General features: G+C 36.0%; 1 protein-coding gene across 2 annotated transcripts; it reads right to left on the bottom strand.

The window, feature by feature from the left end:
* Positions 1–458: 458 nt before the first annotated feature.
* Positions 459–19,095, bottom strand: rspo1 (R-spondin 1). 2 transcript variants are annotated; one of them, XM_067394237.1, is made up of 6 exons: positions 18,677–19,095; positions 13,828–14,019; positions 10,298–10,438; positions 8,249–8,458; positions 2,303–2,344; positions 459–2,010 (listed from the first exon to the last, which is right to left on the bottom strand). In XM_067394237.1, exons 1-6 carry the CDS (start codon positions 18,771–18,773, stop codon positions 1,856–1,858), a joined length of 837 nt encoding a protein of 278 aa, XP_067250338.1. In that variant the 5' UTR covers positions 18,774–19,095; the 3' UTR covers positions 459–1,855. The 2 variants fall into 2 exon arrangements, with proteins under 2 accessions (XP_067250338.1, XP_067250347.1); XM_067394246.1 differs by lacking the exon at positions 2,303–2,344.
* Between the last annotated feature and the right edge of the window lie 1,940 nt (positions 19,096–21,035).

Here is a 21,035-nt window from a genome sequence, read left to right as displayed (position 1 = left end):
TTATACAAGTATTAAGTACTGAGTAATATTATTTAACAACACATACTTACTATAGTGTTAGGGTTAGATTAGGATTTAGTTTATTGTTAGTTGTTTGAAATAATGCATAATTTACTGTTATTACTATAGCAAGTACATATAACTAGTAACAAGGACACAAAAACTACCCTTTCAGTTAAAAAAAATTAGTGTGCATATATATGTGGAGAATTACACATATATATGTGTATATATGTATTATATATATATATATATATATATATATATATATATATATATATATATATATACACCCATACAAATGCACATTAAGACACACAAGACAAAAAAGATTTCATAACGTTCTTCATACATATAAACTGCATCCAAACGTTTAAGCATTTACCTTGTAGAATTTTATTGAAATAGATATATAATAACAATATGTATATTGCATCAAGATAAACGGAAGCTGACATTTTCAGTGTTATAATTCTCATTAGGGGTGTATATTGTAAATACCCACTGCATTTCCCAAAAGCTTCGTAAGCCTAAGTATATCGTAGAAACCGATAGCACCACAGGACTCAACAATCTAGTTATGCTTGCAATGCTTTTGGAAAATGCAGCCAAGGTCAAGACGCTGTGGGAAGCAAACAGACTAAGAAAAGTGGGACTGGATGCTACATTTAAATAACTGTATGATGTACAGCATTCCTTCCTCTGATACTGATACTGTATGTTGCAAAGCATTATGAATGATGTGATATATTGAACCTGTTGCAAACTTGATAACTGAGCAATGAAAACCTATAAAGCATATAATCAATTCTGCTTAAGCATTATGCTGGTTTAGTTCCTCACTAGTTTGGTCACAAGAAACATACTGAAGACTTCTGTTGACCTCTCTCTTCTTCTCCTCACTTAACAACATAAAGGTGCACACGAGAACACAGATTCAAAAACACACAATCTGACACACGCACAATTTTTCATACACATAAACTTAAACATTGTACATTCCTCATATTACTGCTGCCTTCTGTGCAGAAAATACTGTATTTTCCCCTAATTGAAAGACTTTTATTTTACATAGACCACTAAAACATGTAAAACCGCTCTACCGGCTGTAAGTTATAAGTGCGTTTGTCTCAAGGTATATAATAACATTATTTTCTTCATGTTTGGATAGTTTCATCATCATTAAAGTTCAACTTTCTCCACATTCTCTCTGTAAACCACAATATCAGTTCCAGTGCCTTCTTTTGTTATAAACAACAGAAAAAAAAAAAAAAAAAAACATTTAAAAAAAAAATACTTTTCACTCTGAGACAGACTCGCAGACAGACTCCAGACTGTTTGCTACCTGTCACGAACATAAGGAAATCCAACTCTGGAGAAAAATAATGTGATTACAGCTGGATTAGGTGAATCACAAGATGTATGTTTTTACATGTTCTTTTAGGACGGCGGGCCTCATTTGCAGTGTCTTCTATAGTTCAGAAACCTTTCTGATAGTTCTAAAGAGAAACATATGGAACATTTCGCCAACCACAAACAATGTTGTTTCCTGTGGGAAGGCTTACAAAAAGACGACCCTGCACACGCACAGTCTTTCTGAGTGCTTCCAATAGCATGAGACTAACCAACCCAGCTCCTTGGTTCCCGCAAGCTTTACTCAGTTTACACAGTTCATTATTTAGTACAGCAATCCTCCAGTTCTCATTGAGCATGTTTTACGTGTAGCAGCGTTATTCCTTTTTTTTTTTTTTTTTGCATAATTTTGATAGTGTCATAATCAAATAATGTCTGTCTTCAGTCAACGAAGGTGAGCCAGGGATTCTTCTTTCTTAGGCTCATCTGACACATGATCAGGTTAGGTCACCATGCTTGTTGTAATGCTGGGGACAGTGGTGGACCGGTTAGGGGTCTTTTTTTTCTTTTTGCCTCCTTTGCCACTTTCCTTGGAGTCTCGGCCACGGTTCTTGCCATTTTTTTCTCCACGGTTCTGTGGGTTCTTCTTATTTTCCCCTAAATAAAAGAAAGTTGCAATCAGTGTTGGGGAAAGTTACTTTTAAAAGTAATGTGTTACAATATTGCACAACTTCCTGAAAAAGTAAATAAATGGTCTACTTAGTTACTTTTTATGGAAAGTAATGCATTCCATTACTTTTGCCTTACTTTTTCTCACCTGGGCTGGGTTTGCTTGTTTGATTTTTAACAAAATAAAAACAAACAAACTTATATTTCTGGCAAATGTAAAGAACCTTCCATACCAAAAGTGAAATGAATAAGCCTCAGGCTTAAGGAAGTGCAAACTTACTCCCGATTTCTCTCAACATGGGGACAGGAGAGGGGTCAGTCTCTAAATGGGAAAACAAAGTAACTTGCGTTACTTTTTTGAAAAAGGAACAGATATTTTTTTATAAATCTAAAAGTAATGAGTTACTTTACTAGTTACTTGGAAAAAGTAATCTGATTACGTAATTTGAGTTACTTGTACTTTCCTCCCAACATTGGTTGCAATTAGAAAATTCAAGATGTATTAATTTTGTATTCCAGGAAAAAATACATGAAACAAGATAAATATACTTGAGAAACAAAACTGTATGTATATTTTAAATTAGATTTATATTTCTCACCCCATTGACAAAGTTTTGTCCCCTTTTTTCTTTGTGAATAAACTTCACAAAATATTTGTATAATATATAATAACATACTGTAAAATTACTGCCATTTTACATTTATCTGCCTATTATGTTTTGTTATATATTGTTGAGAAGTGTTTAGGTTTAGGATAAATAAAAATAGATAAAAAATACCTATATAATAGTAAAATATAGCTTTACAAAGTATATTTTTAATATAAATACAAATGATTCATTAAAAAAAAAAAAAAAAACATTTCTAAAGCTTTGCATATAGAAGTGAAAATGTGAAAAAAATGTATGTGTAAACGTTACATTAAAATAACTAGGAATACAGATTAGATCATGCTGAACTATAGTACTGTCCAAAAACAGTACTGAAAAACACAGGCTGGTTCGTTTCCCATCAGCCTCACTTGCACTACTATAAGGGGGAGTCAGGGCCTCCGGACTGACTGATATTTGTTATGAAGTTAGTGTTGTGAGTCTCAGTGTTCCCTGGAAACCAAAGTCAACACTCATTTGGTGCTGGAGAGCATTCACTCTGCACTTGATAACATGAGCCACACACACAGCCGCTCTGCGGCTCCTGAAATTGGCTCTCTGCTCATCTCAAGGCCCTGATGTTCTACCACAAACTGTTGCATTTGCTTTACATAAAATGCATGATTAAAAATAGAATGGAAAGGGCGCAAACAAACATTTGTTTAATTAAACCTTTGGTTGTTAATAAGAGTTATATAAGAAGCAGTTTCACTTTTACAGATTTTTTGACTTGAAATGGCATCATCGTAAACGTAAAAAAACGACTTTCTTTGGCAAACATTTAAGAGCTTAATGGACTTGAATCTAACAACAAAACAAGCAATAATTAGAATTCCCTCAGTTTATTTAACAGACCTGCCAAGGTCTATAAAGCACAAACAGCAGTTCTTTCTTCTATATATATATATATATATCAGTGATACAATGCTGTTTGCAATTATGCCTGTTATATTATTGATGCATCAACAACTAAACATTTTCACAATATCACAAGAGAAAGAGTGCAGTTGCACTGTAACTGGGCTGAAATCAATCACTATTCAGAAACAGCTCTATTTTTGAGAGTGCCATTGCTTTTATATGACAGATAAAAGAAAATAATATCATAATAACATGTTACATGACACAATATGGCCATATATTTAGTTTGTCTTGCTCCGCTAGCAAAAATAACTCCAAATGAAGCCACAGGAGAGCCACTGCGAGTCTCTGAGAAACAAACAGTAGTGGAGTTTCATTTCTGAATGACTCAATTAAGACACTCGCTTGTTTTGTTCCTAAACAAATCAGTACTGTGTTTTGAACTAATCGGCCGAATGAATGATTAATTGACTAACTTATAAAGACAGTTCAATGTTTTGTACAACAATGAATCAGTATGTTTTGAACAAATCAGTTGAATGAATGATTTAATGACTCACTCATTAAGACAGTGGCTGCAGTGACTTCCTTAATATATAGTAGGTGAAAAAGAGAACAGAGAATTATGTATGATTTCACAGTATTCAAAAAACAAAATGCGAAAAGTACCCAGGTGACCTACTACTTCTGGCTAGATTCAGAAGTGCACATCTGATGGACACTTTACTATCATATGAGGCAACTGGAGAGGAGTTGCGAATGTCAGTGGAGCCCTGTTTTAACGATCTAAGCACATGGTCTAAAGTGCACGGCGCAAGTGTCCGAATCCACTTTTGCTAGTTTAAGGACAGGAAAAATGGTCGCCGCACCCGTTGTATGGTCAGAAAGGGTTGTCCCTATTCTCTTAATGAGTAATGGGTGTGTTTTGGGCATAACATGCAATAAACGTCTCATCTCCCATTCACTTTAAAAGCCAGTTGCACTCGCGCCATGGTGGATTCGCTATTTACATGGCGGAATTTGCAAGCGGAAAAACTGAACCCTACTCTAGTGAAGAAACAGATCTGCTCATGTGCGAGGTTAAAGCTCACAAAAAGACCAAAACGGATTTCACCAAAGCATTTTTATCTGTATGCACACAATAATAATCTTTTACAATGTAATCCTTTAATTTTTAATATTTTATTATTGTTTTTATATTTAATAATTTTGTGTGCACAAATGGGCTCAAATGCATTTGCTATCTAAAGAACGTGATGCTGGACGTGAAAATGATAACTGCGTCGGGCTGAAACTAGCAAAAAACACTTGCGTCGTATAACCTACTGAAATATTCACAACTGGTGAAACCTCCCAGTGCTCGTCCAATCAGATTGGGGGACTGAAATGTTGTATGTATTGTATAAAAACAATTAATTATATCATATTTTTATCAGTGATTTCCACAAAGAAAACAAAACAAGTGTAACTGAATTCAGTTGTTTAGTGTTCACTGCTTTGAGAAGAGCAATCTTGTTCGTGTGAGGACTTCAAAGGCCTTGAGTTCACAAAAATTGAAAAAACCTCAACTCAAGTGTCAGTTAATCATGATTTTAAAACGGAGATGAAAATGGAGCCTTAAACTTTGGATCCACATGGTGGAGACTTGTTAGCTTTGATAAAGCGGTAAGAGCGCTTGGGGAGGATCCATTCATTTATGACAGCAATAATTACAGTGCTGCTCAATCCAACCTAAACACCATCGCCTGACAAAGGCAATCACGCATTTAGTGTATTCGGTTTTCGTGCAAAGACATTTATTAAGCTACAGGAAGGGAAAGAGAAAGGGGGGAGCTTGGCATAATCAACACAAAGCGTGAGATCTGCAGACCAGTAAATCACCGGTGTTATACAAGCACTGCCCCCTGTGATTTTTACAGCAGCCCTGTCAGCCAATTCCTGCAGATGTATTCACAGCCTTGCTAATTTAGCACGAGGTGAAAATTTACGCACTTAGAAAAAAAAAAAGAAAAAAAAAAAAAAGAGTGCAATCGGGTCATGCAACACATAACCTATGAGTTCTTGACACCTGAGTTGCATTAATTCTTTTCGGGTAGGTGGTGCCGCTTTGCTTTTGTGGCGAAAACATGTTTTGAATCCAACTGGCAGAACACTTTTCTAACTGATCCTATCTTAACATAGTTAAGCAAGGGCAAGCATGATATTATGAGATTGAAGTACAAACAAATTACTTTACATGTGTCCGGACCTATTAGTTCACCATAGCTCTCTCTCTCCGAAAGCTTTTCCGACAAGTGGACTCTCTAAGTTTAGAAATTTGGCAGGCGATATAGCACTTTTATGGGGCAGTTTATAATATTTCACTGTTAATTATTCTTATGGACCCTGGGTGAAAATTCTTTCCACAATACGGGCGTCATGCAGAGTAAATTTGCTTCTCATTTCTCAAATGGCGCTGTCACACCTAGTCCAAAGCATGGAGCCCGACAGAAGAACAGCGAGCACTTGATCTTGTGAGGCTGTTCGCATGAATAAGACGTAATTTCCAGGAACACACTGTTTCTCAACAGTGTGAAGAAAACTAAGAGCTCTAGAAGGTATATTCTTTGGTTTATTTTAGGAGCCACTCAATGGGTGGCATTACTATTAATGAATCATGCGTCATGCAATTTCCTAAACTGATAAGAATCACTTGAATATGGCATCTAGGCATGAATAAATTAAGGAGACCTCATTTTTTGAGAGATATCTATTGGAAGTCAAGACAGAAAACAAAAATAGCCTACGAGTGAAAGCAATCACAATCACTCCAACACGTTTTATTAGCCTGGCTTGATTTCTGTATTGTTGATGACATGTTGCAAGGTCTTCTATAAGCTAATCTTTACTTGTAAAGCCCAGTGGTTTTCAAAGTGTAGGAGACTTCCTTAGTTCTCAAATGTCACTCATTTGCAGATTTTCAATTTGATGACAGACATCTTTTCTGCCCTTTTCTGCTTACATGAACACGCTCACTGAACTGTACGTGTTAAAAAACAGGCGTTCTTGTATGCATGCTAGATTCAAAGCACAAGATTTTGAGTAAAGACTGCAGTCTTCACACATAAATGATTGACTGATTGTACAAATATATTAACTAGCCTACGTTTATTGTACTTTTATGTGCTTTTTAAGCTTGACGGTTACAACAGTTATCTTCCCATACTTGTTTTTCACGGATGAAAACGTCTTTTGGGTTTAGAGCAGCACAAGTGTTCTTTATTTTGGGCAAAGATGCCTTTCAAAATAAATTTCAAAATATTTGAATAACTACAAAAAAAATACATATTTGTTTGCAGAAAGTGTACTGAAAATAATTCAGATTAACTTTAATACTGAAAAGGTAATTAAACCATTTTGTTATTCATCCGAAAAATATAATGGGTTAGGGTTAGAAAAAAAAAATGTTAAAAAAAAAAATTCAGAAAGTTAATGTTCCTTCAATGCAATTAAAAAAAAAAAACTTTTAACATTCACTACCAATCAAAAGTTTGGGGTTAGTAAGAATTTTTTTTAAATGTTCAAAGAAGTCTCACACTCACCAAGGCTGAATTTATTTGGTGAAAATAACAGTAATATTGTGAAATACTATTAAAATGTAAAATAATTACTTTCTATTTTCTAATTTATTCCTGTGATGGCAAAGCTGAATTTTCAGCATCATTACTCCAGGCTTCAGAGTCACATGATACTTTAGAAATCATTCTATTCTTATATGCTGATTTGATGCTCAAGAGACATTTCTTATTATTATCAATGCTAAAAACAGTTTTGTTGTGGAAGCTTCAACAGTTTTTTCAGGATTCTGTGATGAACAGGAAGCTCAAAAGAACCACATTGAAATATAATTTTTTGTAATATTATAAAAGTCTTTGCCACTTTTGATCATTTTAATGCATCCTTGCTGAATAAAAGTTGCATTTCTTTAAAAAATAAAAATAAAATCTTACTGACCCCAAATTTTTGAATGGTAGTATAAGTGCTGATATAGGAGGCATCTCCAAAAATAAACAAATAAATGCAAACTCCTACAGGCTGAAATCTAGGAATAAAAACAAAAAAACGAAAAGGTTTGCACATCCCAAACCCTAATTGAGCTCAGGTGCAAGACAAAAAGATGACAATCATAGAAGCAAGAAGAATAATTTCAGCACACCACCGAGTTTACAGTTCCAAAAACAACGTGAACTTGGTGTGCGGACATTACTCTTCTTACTTCTAGGAAATCTACACAAGCCATCCAGGCGAGTGCAACAGTTTACGTCTAACAGGTCCACTAACGTTCCGTTCCCGCTCTAGAGCCAAAGCAGCATATTAACCTCACTTTCCAGTAAGTTAAAGCAACAAACAAAAGGCCGCCCTCAGATCCGCAGCCAGCGACGAAAAGATTACAAACCAGCTGGGCTTCTGTTTATTTACTGGGAACACTTGAGGATTTATTTACACCGTATTATGTCAAAAACCGTAAATAAACGAAATCAAATTAGTTTCAGGAGACTGTTTACATGTTTTTCCGAGTGGCCAAAAAAGATAAAATGATCAATAAATCAACAAATCTGTAATTTGCAAACACGCGTATTGAAGTTGGATAACAGATTTCACGCATTCCTTTTGGCGCAAGTATTTCCTATCCACCCTCTTTCCAACATTTTTCTGTTGTTCTTTCTCTGATTTACCTTTGCAAGGGATCTTTTTCTGCACGGTACATCTCTGGGTCTGTGTCTCTGGGACGCAGCCCGAGGGCGGCGCGGCCCCTGTGGAAGTGGCAGGACTTGGAAGCTGTACGGGCTCCCTGGTACGGGTCTGGTTACCCTTTTTAAAGCCACATGTTTTGTTCTTCTTCATGCAAGGGCCCCATGGACTCCACTCGCTTAGATCACATTGAACTGAAACAGAAGAAAAAAAAAAAAAAGTTATTCCTTTTTTTTAAGAATGAATCTAGTATGTACCAATTACAAAATTTAATATATTTTCAGACAATAGGAAAAGACAGAAATTGTTTGGGGTTTGAACATTTTGTTCCTCTAGACGGGGGTCTGAGAAACAAGTTACTCCAAACAAAAGTTGAAGAAATTGCATTAGGAAACCCCAAAGAATCCACAGTTGGAGATTCAGACTGCTAAAATCCAGCATCACTCACATTTTCCAATTACTTTTTGCTAAAAAGCAGAGCATGTGTTATGATTGTATGAGGTAGGCTCCATTTTTATTCAACGTAATGACAAGCTGTCAAGCTCCAGACTTTCAATTGGATTGAGCTGTTTTCGAGTGCAAGGTCTTTTCTAAGCATCCAATTTTGGGGGGGTTTAATGTGTTTGGGGGGAGGAAGGTCAAAGGGAACTCATCCATGCCAAAAACAATCCACATTACAATACGCATTGCAAAGTGGTGAACTGACTCATTGACGCAGGTGAGGCATCATAAGCTTTGGCAAAATGTCACCATGGAAGTCGAGGCTCCGCATTTAAAGGCCAAGCAGCCTGGAGGAGCCAGCACCACCATTGCGAGTAATGCTAATAGTGCTGTGTTTGCTTGCTTCTGACAGAAATATTTTCAAAAGGAATCAATAAACTCTTATCATCCAACAGGCCTTTTGCCAACGTTCCTTTCAACAGCGATTGAGAAACCACAGAAAAAGGAAAACAGAATTTTAAGAAATACTAAAAACTAAAGATATTCAAGAACTTTCCAGTTTCATCATTCGAGCAGCGGAGTTGATTCGCAATGACAGAAGTACAGTACCATGTGTCCATAACAACTGATGACATGCGCTAAACAAAAAACAAAAAATAACTTAAAGACACAATTTTGTACATTAAAATTTTTGTACATTACTGTTATTATAAAATATAATATCACTAAAATATCATTGTGTGTATTTTGATTAGTGCTGTCAATCACATCCAAAATAAAAGTTTGTATATATATATATATATATATATATATATATATATATATATATATATATATATATATATATATTTATATATATGAGATTAATCGTTTGACAGCACTAATAAAAAATACACACAATGATATTTTAGTGTGTATTTTTATTAGTGCTGTCAAATGATTAATCGCATCCAAAATAATATACACACACACACAAACTTTTATTACAAACTTTTATTGTATTTTATTTGTAATATATACAATATATTATTTTAAATATAAATATACATATAAATTATAATATAATATAATATATATATATATATATACACACATACATTTCTTAAATATATATGTGTATTTATATATACTTAATTAAAATACACAGTTCACACATATTATGTAAACAAACTTTTATTTTAATCGTGATTAATCGTTTGTCAACACTAATTTTTATACAATAAACTTTTATATACTAAATATTTCTTTAAAAAATGCGATAACCACAAAACTTCGCCATGTGTACTGTAACTGTAAAAGACAGAGTGATGTAGAAGTGATAATTTAGTGTAGAAAGTTCTATTTTCATTTAACATTCACAATTTGTTTTTTTTTTGTTTGACCAAGTTCATCAAGCATAGCAGGTGGCAAAATGCTGTTCAGTAGCACTTTTAAAACATTTTTCTGGTAAAATGTATAAAATAAAAAATAAAAAACAGAAATGTACATTACAAATCAGATTTCTAAAGTGACAGGCACTCATTTATCATAGAATGAACAATATGAAAAAGACACATAAGCAAATTAAAGTAAAACTATGCGGTCTCACTCACCTACACACTCCATGGTACCATTGACGGTAAATCCTTCAGGACAGCTGGAGAAACACCGCCCTCTGTGTGAGTACAGGCCCTCCTTACATTTTGTGCAAAAGTTTCGGCTAAAACACGCCTCACAGTTTTCTATTTTACATTCTGAAATAAAGAAAGACAAAAAAAAAAGTTATATAATTATTTTATCAAAAGCTGTTTTAAACTATGAACAAGTGATCCACCACCTGGTGACTTATTGTTGTGGCTCTTACAGTTTCTTATCCAAAAAGTATCCTTTCAAGAATGTCAAGACTCTCAAATGGCTTCCTCACACCTCTGTCTCATTACAATCTTTGATCAAACATACAAACTGCCTCAAATTGGGAGCAATTGTGGATTTGGCAGAATGAAAACTAGAAACAGAATACATTTCCCCACCCCATTACTATTATCATCATTATCTTATTCTGATAAACAGGGGATCCAGTTCTTAAATGTCAATCTCAATCTTTTCCTTTGGCGCAGTAAAACCTAAAAGGGTTTACAGTGGGCTCCAAAAGTCTGAGACCACTGCTCTAAAACCTGATGATCATGTTGAGAATGATTTGAGATGTTTCAAAGTCCTTCAATGGAGTTCACCCAGTGAATGTTTCTCATTTTAAAATGTTTCAAATCCCAAAACTGAATATTTCCTGCTATTTTCTCCTCCAACAGTCTTCTGACTGACACAGACTAAACTTTAAATCAAGAAGGACTGCTAATAATTTTGCTAAACAGATTTAAACGCTAAATTACCGTGACATATGCGAAAATGTGCAAAAATAAGGTTCTTAAATTTCCGTTCGAATACCTGGGACATTCTCAGAGCAGCAGCACACGGATATCTCTCGGATATCTCGGAGTCCCGGCCAAAAGCAGAAGAGGGCCTTGAGCCGTGTTTTTTGTTATAACCTCTGCTCTCAATTACTACTTTAAATGCCTGACAACTAAATTAGTAATGTTTGGAGCAAATTCTTTTGCACTCAAGCATTTACAAATGGACCCTTAATGCAAGACAAATGTTGTTAACAAGACATCATGGGGATTTGGAGACAAATCAAATGCACGCAGCTGATTGAATAATTGCAGCGGGGCAGCCACTAAGAGGCCTGAGATAAAGGAGGGGTTCGCATGCACAGCCATCTTTCAAAACACGACAAAAACACTTTTAAGTGAGAAAGAAACAAATAAGTCGAGGGGAAAATGTTGACAATAAGAGGTCTGGTGACGTTCTGAGTGATTTGGAGTCGACACCTGTGGATACAGCGCATTTCGGTCTCAATGTGCGGGTCATAAAAATACTTAGGCTAACAAGCGGACAGCTGCATGTGGTATTTCAAAGCAAGTGTAAAGTATACAGTCAAGAAATGATGAATTAAAGGCTCCAGAGGGTTGTGAAATAAAAACAGCGCTCCACTAATTTCTCACTTCCCTTGATGCTAACATTTAAATTTAAGGTTATCTAGAATGAAAGTTTAAATCAGAACCATCTGAGAGGTATTAGGTGGAGTGATGCAAGAGTGTATCTTGGTAACAAAAGTATTTTCTTCCTATAACAAAATATAATGACTCCAAGCTGTGGTTCACACTAATTGGCTATCAAAACATGCTTGAAAAGGGAGCAAGACGTTCAATTTACAACTGGAAAAGCTTCGGTAGGTTGAAGTTAGAAAGGGCTCAAATAAAGCTATTAATTTCCTCCCACAACAGGAGTAAAGAGGTACCACCAATCAATTTACAAGAGGCATTTCCTTGTCTGTCCACAGTTCTCCCCTGCTTTGCCTTTATCACAGTAAAAATGCTCACGCACACGATGGGAACAGGCCGCCGAGTCTCCTGCTGAAACCTAGAGAGCGCACTGTTAAAACAAAGAGGCCGATTAAAGGTAAGTCCTCATGCTTTTTGCGTAGGGTTTGCATAGAAAGAATGAAAAATATGGACACAGCTGAACTATCATGACCTCTGCATTTACAGCCTACAATAATAACGCAGGCTTCCTTGGAGAAACAGACAAACAGCAGCGTATTACCAATGTTTTGCTTTGTATTTCATCCCTCAATCCTGTTTTTCACCCGCAGAGTAAGAGAAAACAGATCACTGGCTCAGGATTTGGCATTCACGGGTCAGATTGCGCTAGTTTAATGCCATTGGGTTACAGTACTAATGAATGTGGTGAACAATGTGATCGTTTCGTAATTGCATAATCAGCCCAATGACGTTAAACACCAGCATAATTGACGTTAAAGCCTGTGCAAATGGGAAAGAAAGGTTATTTTATGATGCTGTGTGTTGGTCAGACAATTCGTCTTCATCTTTCAAGAGGGGAGAGGAAATAAACGTATTATATTATGTAAAGAAAGATGGACAGAGAGACAGACGGATGGATGGATGAATGGACGGATAGACGGACAGAGAGGGGGTAAGATGTGTCAGTGAGCAAGAAGTGTCCTCCTTGTTAATCTAACAAACTGCACATTTTTTGTCATGTGATAATATATATATATATATAGCTGCCTATGATTGACAGATGCACAATAGCAGGATTTTTTACGCTCAATGGGTCTCATTCATTAAATATTCGTAAATATACGAGTAAATATGTGAGTGATTTGCGCGTAAAGAGACCTTCTCGAAAACTCTTCTCCTGATTCACAAATACTTCGTAAACATCAGAAGTGATAGTGAAATGTGTGTGTGAGTTAATGAATTCCAATCAGTCGTAAATGGGACGCACGTGCACGCTCATTCTCAATTACCATAAATCCCGCCCATTTAATCCGACTGACAACTATATATGGGCATCATATTATGACACCAAACTAAGGATTTTGGCCATTTTATAGGAAACAATTAAGGGGCCATTAGTTTGTCCAGCCCTATTGAAATCAATGAATTATTTGATTAAAGTTCTCTGTTTGCGGATGCTATTACTGGCTCTCACAATAAAAGTAAAAAGAACAAACGTATGTAATTAGCCTACTATATATAATATTTTTTCCTAATGCTGTGTAAATATGTACCTTATTAAGGTGAATTAAAATGCAGCCTTATTAATGAGCAAAACGTTCGGATGTTAAACGCACTATTTACGCGTGGCTGGGAGCAGGTGTAGATTTCTTTCGTACCAACTAACATTTGGAAAATACATTTTAATGAATTTTAATGAACATTTTAATGAATCCGAAAATTTACGCCAGAACCACTTTACACACAATTTACACAAAAATTTGCTCCTGTTTCATGAATGAGACCCAATCTTTATAAAAAAATCCTTCTAAAGTGTACAAATATTACAGATTTTTTAAATGTTTTCTTAGATCCAAAAGTCAGTACAATATTGTACAGTATAATACACTACTATTTAAAATAAATGTTTTTAAATGTATTAATATATATATTTTGAAATTAATATATTATTAATATGCTGATATCACAGCTTACCTCATTCTTCCCATATACTTATTTACAGTTTTGAAATTATAAAAATATTCCAGTACACTTTAAAGACTCACGTGTGCATTTGTTCATATCCCGATTTCGAATGCCATAATATCCAACAGGACAGGCAGCGAGGCAAATGCCTATCTGACGGATGTCATTCCGCTCCAGTAGGATGAAGAGTCGTGGTCGACATTTAAGACAGCCGTTGTACTCTGAGCAGTGTTCGCAGCCATTCGAGCATGATGGTGGTACTTCAGTGCTTACTGATGGAAAAAAGAAAAGGAAAAATAGGAGTGAGCGTGATATTGGCAGTTTTCTTACATTATAGAAAACCCTTTGTAATCCAAAGTGCTTACGATGACTAGTTCCCAAGGAGTAAACACGTTAAATGCCTTGCACAGGAGCAGACAGCTGGATTACAATGTCAGACACTCTCAAGCAAACCCATACCTGGATTTGAACCTGCAGCCTTTGAATGAACAACCAAGGTCCTTTACTAAGAGTTTACCATCACCCCTAAATATCAAGATAAATAAACGTATTATATTATATATGGAAAGATTGACAGAAGGACAGATAGACGGATGGATTGAGACAGACAGACATTTAATTTAGAGATTAGACAGATAGATCGATACATAGATAGATAAAGAGAGAGAGAGAGATCTAAAACACAACATGAAACATCTTATGCTAGTCATGCCAGCAATACTGTGTATGATAACACAAACTCAGCAGGTGTAATATAATTCATTTGAGATAGCACTGTGAGAACAGGCGATTCATTACGACACATCAGCATGAGGATTTCTAAACAGCACTTCAGACTGCAGGGCTGTAAACATGGCACTGGTTTATCTTGTTACACACAGTGGTCTGTGTTTGCAGCTCATTTATGCCAAGTGTTCCTTTCACGCTGTTCATTTAAAAACATTCATGTGAAAATCTTTCATTGGAAGATCTCGGATCTTATTGGATGTTATTTTGGATTGGGTGGTCAAAATTGGGGTCAACTAGGGACAGTAGGGGCCTGAAACTTCAATCTTTGCTCGTTCCGTCCAGGTGCCCCAAAATGCTGACACATGATGAAATAAAATCAGCTACAGATATCTAAGAAAGCTCACTCATCCCTTGTGACTTCCATGCCTTGCTTGTAACGTCCAAAAATTTCAGTGTTTGAGGCCAAGAAGAAATAAACGATTACACTGAAAGCATGTCAGAGTGCACATCCTGTTCCTGGTAGGCTGACTGGAGTCAAAACCACGGTCATCTGCTTTAATTTATGGGTCTATGTGTGTAGCATCAGCTTTAAATATACACTCTTAAAAGGCAATCAATCTCTATGCTGTTAAAATAACCATCCAGCTGTAAATAAGCTGAACATACAGTAAGTGACGCAACCTAATGGATGAATAAATCCGTTCAATTGATCTTGTTTTAAGGATGTTTACATACTTTTTATTGGAAAACATGACAAAAATACTTATTAGATCATAAAATCTCATTCATCAAGCAAATCAAAACATATTTTAACCATTAATATTAAAATTATCTATTAATATTCAGTAGCAAGGACTCCCTAGTGGGTTCAGCTGAACAAGGACCTCCAAAAAAGCCCATAAAAAGTGGATCATTTTCAGGCATATGGGTGTCCTTAATCCGATCACTGCATTCCTCTCCACAGCTGAAATAAATGAAAAAGCCTCTCAGCAGGAACAACAAATATGAAACTAGCATTATAAATGATGAACATGAAAGATCGTTTTGCACGGGTCTATAAATCGGCAGTTAGCCCGGACAAATATGCTGGAAGGTTGGTTAGGTTGCATAGCATGTGCTACTCACAAACCTTGCACACGCACAACAATAGACAGCCTCAGCTGCCCCTTCACTTCTAGACACTGTTATATTGTGATGACTACAAGGTCCCCTTTGGATTCAAGTGAAAGATTACAGAAAGTGCAAGAAACAAATAAGACCTTTTTATGACCAAACACACAGTGAGATCATTGTGCAACCTGAAATACCCTTAAATATCTCATTACCAAACTCTAAAGGTAATTTATTAGCAGAGAATCTAAAATTTCCTTGAAATGAAAAAGCAGTAATGCTTTGCTTCACTGAACATCACTAAAACAAGCATGTTTATACATAATGGACCAATACATGTGAGGTCACATCAGACTCTGAATAGAATTGCAAACTTCTCCTGCATTCTTATCAATATTATCCTTAACCAGTTTTAATAAATCAATCCAAATTGACAATAAACATCCAGACAGCCAGTGAAGAGGTGACTTATCAGATGACTGAATCAAGTCGAAGATATTGCTTTATTTTAATTTTTACATTAGCTTTGTTCATTGTTTATGCACTGGCATCATGTTAATCTCTGGTTTGTATTTCAAAACGTATGCACCTCTGAGTCCAGACACTGTGACATTTTCATCTTTTTTTCAGACTCCTTCATTTTAACAATTTAAAATATGTCTTAAAACATAACAATTCAGTAAGAATATGTAAGAAAGTAACCCAAATATTATTACTAATTATTTTGTACAATCCTAACCCAGAAAACATACCAGTCTTGCTCTTTAAAGTTATTTGCATTGCTTTTTTGCATTTCTATAATAAAACAAAGTTGTCAGGCTATGCTGCTCACATTCACATGTAGCCCACTTGAAACCATAAAATGAGTGATTTTATCCAAGTGAATAACATTTTATCCCTTTCATTATCCCTACAATATCAGGGATGGTGGACTGTTTTATATAAGCTGTTGCTGATGAGCTATACTGTACAATAAAATATAAAAATTTTCCACTCAGTGAACATGCAAGTGTGAAAAAGCCTTTAACTGTATATGTGGCAGAACATAAATGACCTAAAATTCAGAAAGGGGCCAAAAAGAAACAGACATGTATGAGATTTCTTGGAAAATGATCACTGTATTGAGGAACTACAAGATTTTTAGATACATAAATACACATTTTACACATAAATTGGCAAGCTTTTTAAAAATGAAAATAGCTAAATATTTTTAGAATAAAATTAATTGCGTCAGAGAATATTCCTTGATTTAAAGTTATTTTTGCTTATACCACTGGCATATACATTTTCTCCTGTTTAAAGCATTAGCCTAGCAAAATTTAGTGAGGTTTATGCTTTAAGCAAGAAAAAAAAAATGGCTAATGGGGTAAGAAAAATAAACTTAAGTCAAGATATATTTCCTGAAAACAAGTCTTATTGCTTACACAATTTTAAAAGTGTTTTAAAATTAATGTTTATTAATGAATGTTTAGACATTTTTACTGAAAACCAGGGCAAAAATACTGATGTAAGAAGAATTGCCGGATCCCATTTTTAAGCACCAGGCACCATGCCATAGAATAAATGTACAGAGCGCTATCATAATTTAAAATAGTTTATAACGAACAAAAATAAAGACTTAGACAAAATGAAACATTAGTTGTTTTGCTGGTATGGTTTGGATATTTTTAGAAACAGGAAAAAAAGAAAGTTGGAAAGTACCAAAAGGCACTAAAGTGTGACTGCTGAACAATCACTTGTATAATAACAGCTGTCAGAGGTGTTTGCTTTCATTTTGTTGATAAAACGCTAGGAAACTCCACTATCAAGAAGCATGAGCTTACAGTGAGGTCAAGAAGTCTTAACAGATTGTGAAGCATCCGCTGATTTATTTGACCAAGTGATTCACTGTTTATTTCTCCAACGATAGCTTTAGATTCTCATTGGTGCTGTGTTTTGATTAGCATTTCTAGGCTTCCTCGTGCTACTTGATTTCTAGCCTTAGCGACCTGCTGTAACTGTCACAACACAATATATGCTTGTTTTGTTGCCAATAGTGTATGGCTGGCGAATAAATGAAACTGTTTTAATGCTATTGTCTCTTATTGACCAAGTTAAATATGAGCAGTCTAACCAGTAGCAAATGCAATGCAGCTTTGTGTACAGCCACTGTGAATTTCTCTGCATTACCTACAACTTCCTCTAGAGGAGGCTGTACACTCCTCAACACTGCAAACAGTCATCAATGTACATTTCCCACTGAATAATCTCACACTCACACCTTCATTTAAAAGTCACATTATGATAAGAAATTGATCTGATTGTCCGGTTGATTATATCAAAGCCCAAATGTATTTACTTACTGAGTATTTGATGGCAGTATACTACACACACAAAAATAAGCCAATATGAAGATAAAATGCTGAGACAAGCACACATATGCAATATTTCAAAGTGAGCTCTGTTGCAATGTGCAGGTTGATTTTTCACCATTATTCCAAAAATTATTCCCCAAATTATTTACTTAATGAGTATTTGAAAGTAGTATACCACACACACAAAAAATAAGATAGGCCACTTTCCATAAACATAAATGTGTTCATTAAAATATGAAACATTACTCAATATTGGAAGTGAGTTCTGCTGCAATGTGTGGGTTTCAAAACTAAGTTTTAAATAAAATAAATAAATAATGAGGGAAAAACTATTAAAAAAGAAAAAAAAGTCATAAAAAGGCTGAAGTTGCTCTGAAGCCAGACAAATTACAAAAATAAAGTGTGTTAGGCATTATATTTAGGTATCCAGGCAAAAACCTCTAATGGGTGAAAATTGGCTACGCTTTGGAACATGACATGCTCATTTACAACTTGCCTTTAAAAGAACATTTGCTATTAAAAGCAGCAGAACAGGTCCTACACTATTAATACCCCACCAAAACTGGCTCAAAAAAATGACTAAAACATTCCAAGGAAGTCAGAAACACTAATGAGCCACAAATAATAGGGTCTGGCATAAAAATGAAATGTGAAATGCTGCAGCGTCTCAAGGGACAGTTAACCCGAGCTACTTAATGTTGAGACATGAAGAAAAAAAACAGACATCAACACTCACTCCGTCTCTGTCTTCTTCCTTTGGAGGCCTTGAGGTTATCGCCGTGACCCATGGAGCTGAGGAAGACCACTGCCAGCGCCACCAGTCCCAAACGCATAGTCCCTGCTGCCCAGTCACGCTGGGTCCCGCCTGCAGGCAGACAGATCACAGCTGAGGGGGCCCCTTTCACGCTGTGGCAGGTGGAACGGAGTTTACTACAGCCGGTCGCGGAGCCCTTGGCTTGAGGCCTCTGCCGCTGCAAGTCCGAACATCTTTGCAGAACAAACCATAGCACTCAACACGATGAAGATGAGAAGGATGAAGTATGGGTGCAGAGAGCCGGGGTGAGATGAGATCTTGTGGACAACGCAAACTGCCCTTCAACCCATGAAGCCTTGGGCGAAACCGAGAGGAGAGGGAAGCTTGTGGCGGGAGCTTGCCAGGAGATCCTAACGTGAGTGAGCAACCCAGCCCAGGAGCATGTGTCTTATTAGGGATGCTGGGAGGAGGAGGGTGAGTGCCGGAAAAAAAAAAAACGAGAGAGAGATGGAGAAAGGTTCTGGACTCCTACGCGTGACAACGCATCCGTCAGTGCCAAGATCTGCAGCGGAGAGACAGAGAAAAGGGGGCGAGCGAGGGAAGGAGGGAGTTGGATGTGGAGAGGAGTGGGTGAATGGGGGGAGAAAAGCACAATGAGACATGTATATAAAAACGGTACTTTGTTAAGTCAGCATGTCAAAAGAAAGTCCAAATATCTTGCCCAGGGGAAGAGATGCATTTTGTGTGTGTGTGTGTGTGTGTGTGAATACTTTAAAAACTACTTTTGCATTTTCTGTAAACTGTCATAAAATATTTTTTGTAATCAACGAAAAAGCGATGGAAAGAAAATAGTCTTACGCAGGGCTTACATAACTGCACTCTTTCATCTCTATCACTGCTCTTTCTCAACAAAGTTCAGCATTTCTGCGCTCTAAATTTGTTAAATTGATTCATGGAAGTCTGGTCTGGAACTATAAATATGGACACAATAGTTTGTGTAACATAAGCTGAAACTGGTATTTTGTCCGTTTAAACCACACATTCCTGCCATGCTTATTTTTTCCTTGGCCAGATAGATTCATGAGCTGGGAAAGCAAACAAAATGTTTCATTTTAACTGTAATTTCCCATTAAGACTGACAAGAGCTGAAGAGACAAGCCACTAAAGCTAAAACGGATACGACCAGAAATAGGGCACCGTGAAACAAATACCACAATAACCTTTGGTCGACACACACTTCCAAAAGTGAGGAATGGAGACAAAACAAACAAACAAACAAACAAACAAAAACACATTTACCCTATCTGTCAGAAAACAATAGGCAGAAAAATGTCTCTCAAGCAGCTAAAGGAAAGAAAGAGGTCACATTTACGCCTCTCACTATGACAGATAGATATGTTTATAGAATGATTCTTAATCACATTCCAGCAGAAATGGATGAGCGTTCTGGATTTACGCAATAGAGACATCATGCCTAGAAGTATCAGGAAAGCAGGGCCATATTTGGCCACAGGTCCTCTGGATCTTGTATCATGTTATTTGTTAATTCTTAGCATACCAAAAAGTGCTTTTAAATGCCAACAAAAACTCTGCAGATATCCATATTTCACTTTAGCCATTCAACACTCCTGAAATATGAAAAGCTGCTGAGTCTATAAATTGTAATTTATGAACTAACATGCAAGACAAAAATGATTTTCCCTCTGTTTGGTTTTAAATTTGACTTCCAAAAGCAACGGTGAAAATACAGCGGGTGGAAAAGCCAGTTTGTGCAAATATGTCATGCAATTATAAAGAACTGTGAAAGTGTTTAATTGTAACATGATATATATCACAAATAACAAAAAACATTTTGCCCTTTTTTAAAGGGTTGTTAACAGGATCTTTTGGTTACGGCGTAAAATGTGGTAAAACTAAGCGACAGCAAAGATTAATAAGCCACATGCACAGATGTGGTAGTGGACGTGATTTAAATACGGGGGAAAAAAATGGAAATAATATTTATCTTGCACATCAAGCATTAAAAGATGATCTCTAGTCTAGATGGAATAAGAAGAAACCCTCCTCTCTCTCCAGCAAAAATTTGCGGACATCTTCTTTTCCTAAAGTTTGTTTATCTTAGACAATGAATAATACTCCAATGTCTTTGACGCTTTCTCTGTATTTATTACCAAAAGCCAAAACCTCCCGTTGCCTGCTGTTCATAGCGCTCGTAAGCAATTTTAATTAGGAGAGATATGTCAAGTCTGACGCACAGATATGCCATCGTCCTGGAAGCAGAAAGGGGAATTCTCCAGAAAATAAAAGATAGATGATGTTCGGGTTTACGTTTTCAGAAGAG

The sequence above is a fragment of the Chanodichthys erythropterus genome, chromosome 2 (assembly GCF_024489055.1).
Source record: "Chanodichthys erythropterus isolate Z2021 chromosome 2, ASM2448905v1, whole genome shotgun sequence".
Taxonomy (NCBI): Eukaryota; Metazoa; Chordata; class Actinopteri; order Cypriniformes; family Xenocyprididae; genus Chanodichthys; species Chanodichthys erythropterus.
Note: the sequence above shows the minus strand (reverse complement) of the source record. Positions and strands in the feature narration are given on the sequence as shown.

Coding starts and splice junctions, on each gene's coding strand:
- rspo1 (XM_067394237.1), bottom strand. CDS start 18,773: ATGCGTTTGGGACTGGTGGCGCTGGCAGTGGTCTTCCTCAGCTCCATG. Junction 10,439..13,827: donor GGATATGAACAAATGCACAC/GTGAGTCTTTAA, acceptor TCTTTATTTCAG/AATGTAAAATAGAAAACTGT. Junction 2,345..8,248: donor GAAAAAGATCCCTTGCAAAG/GTAAATCAGAGA, acceptor TTTCCCATTTAG/AGACTGACCCCTCTCCTGTC.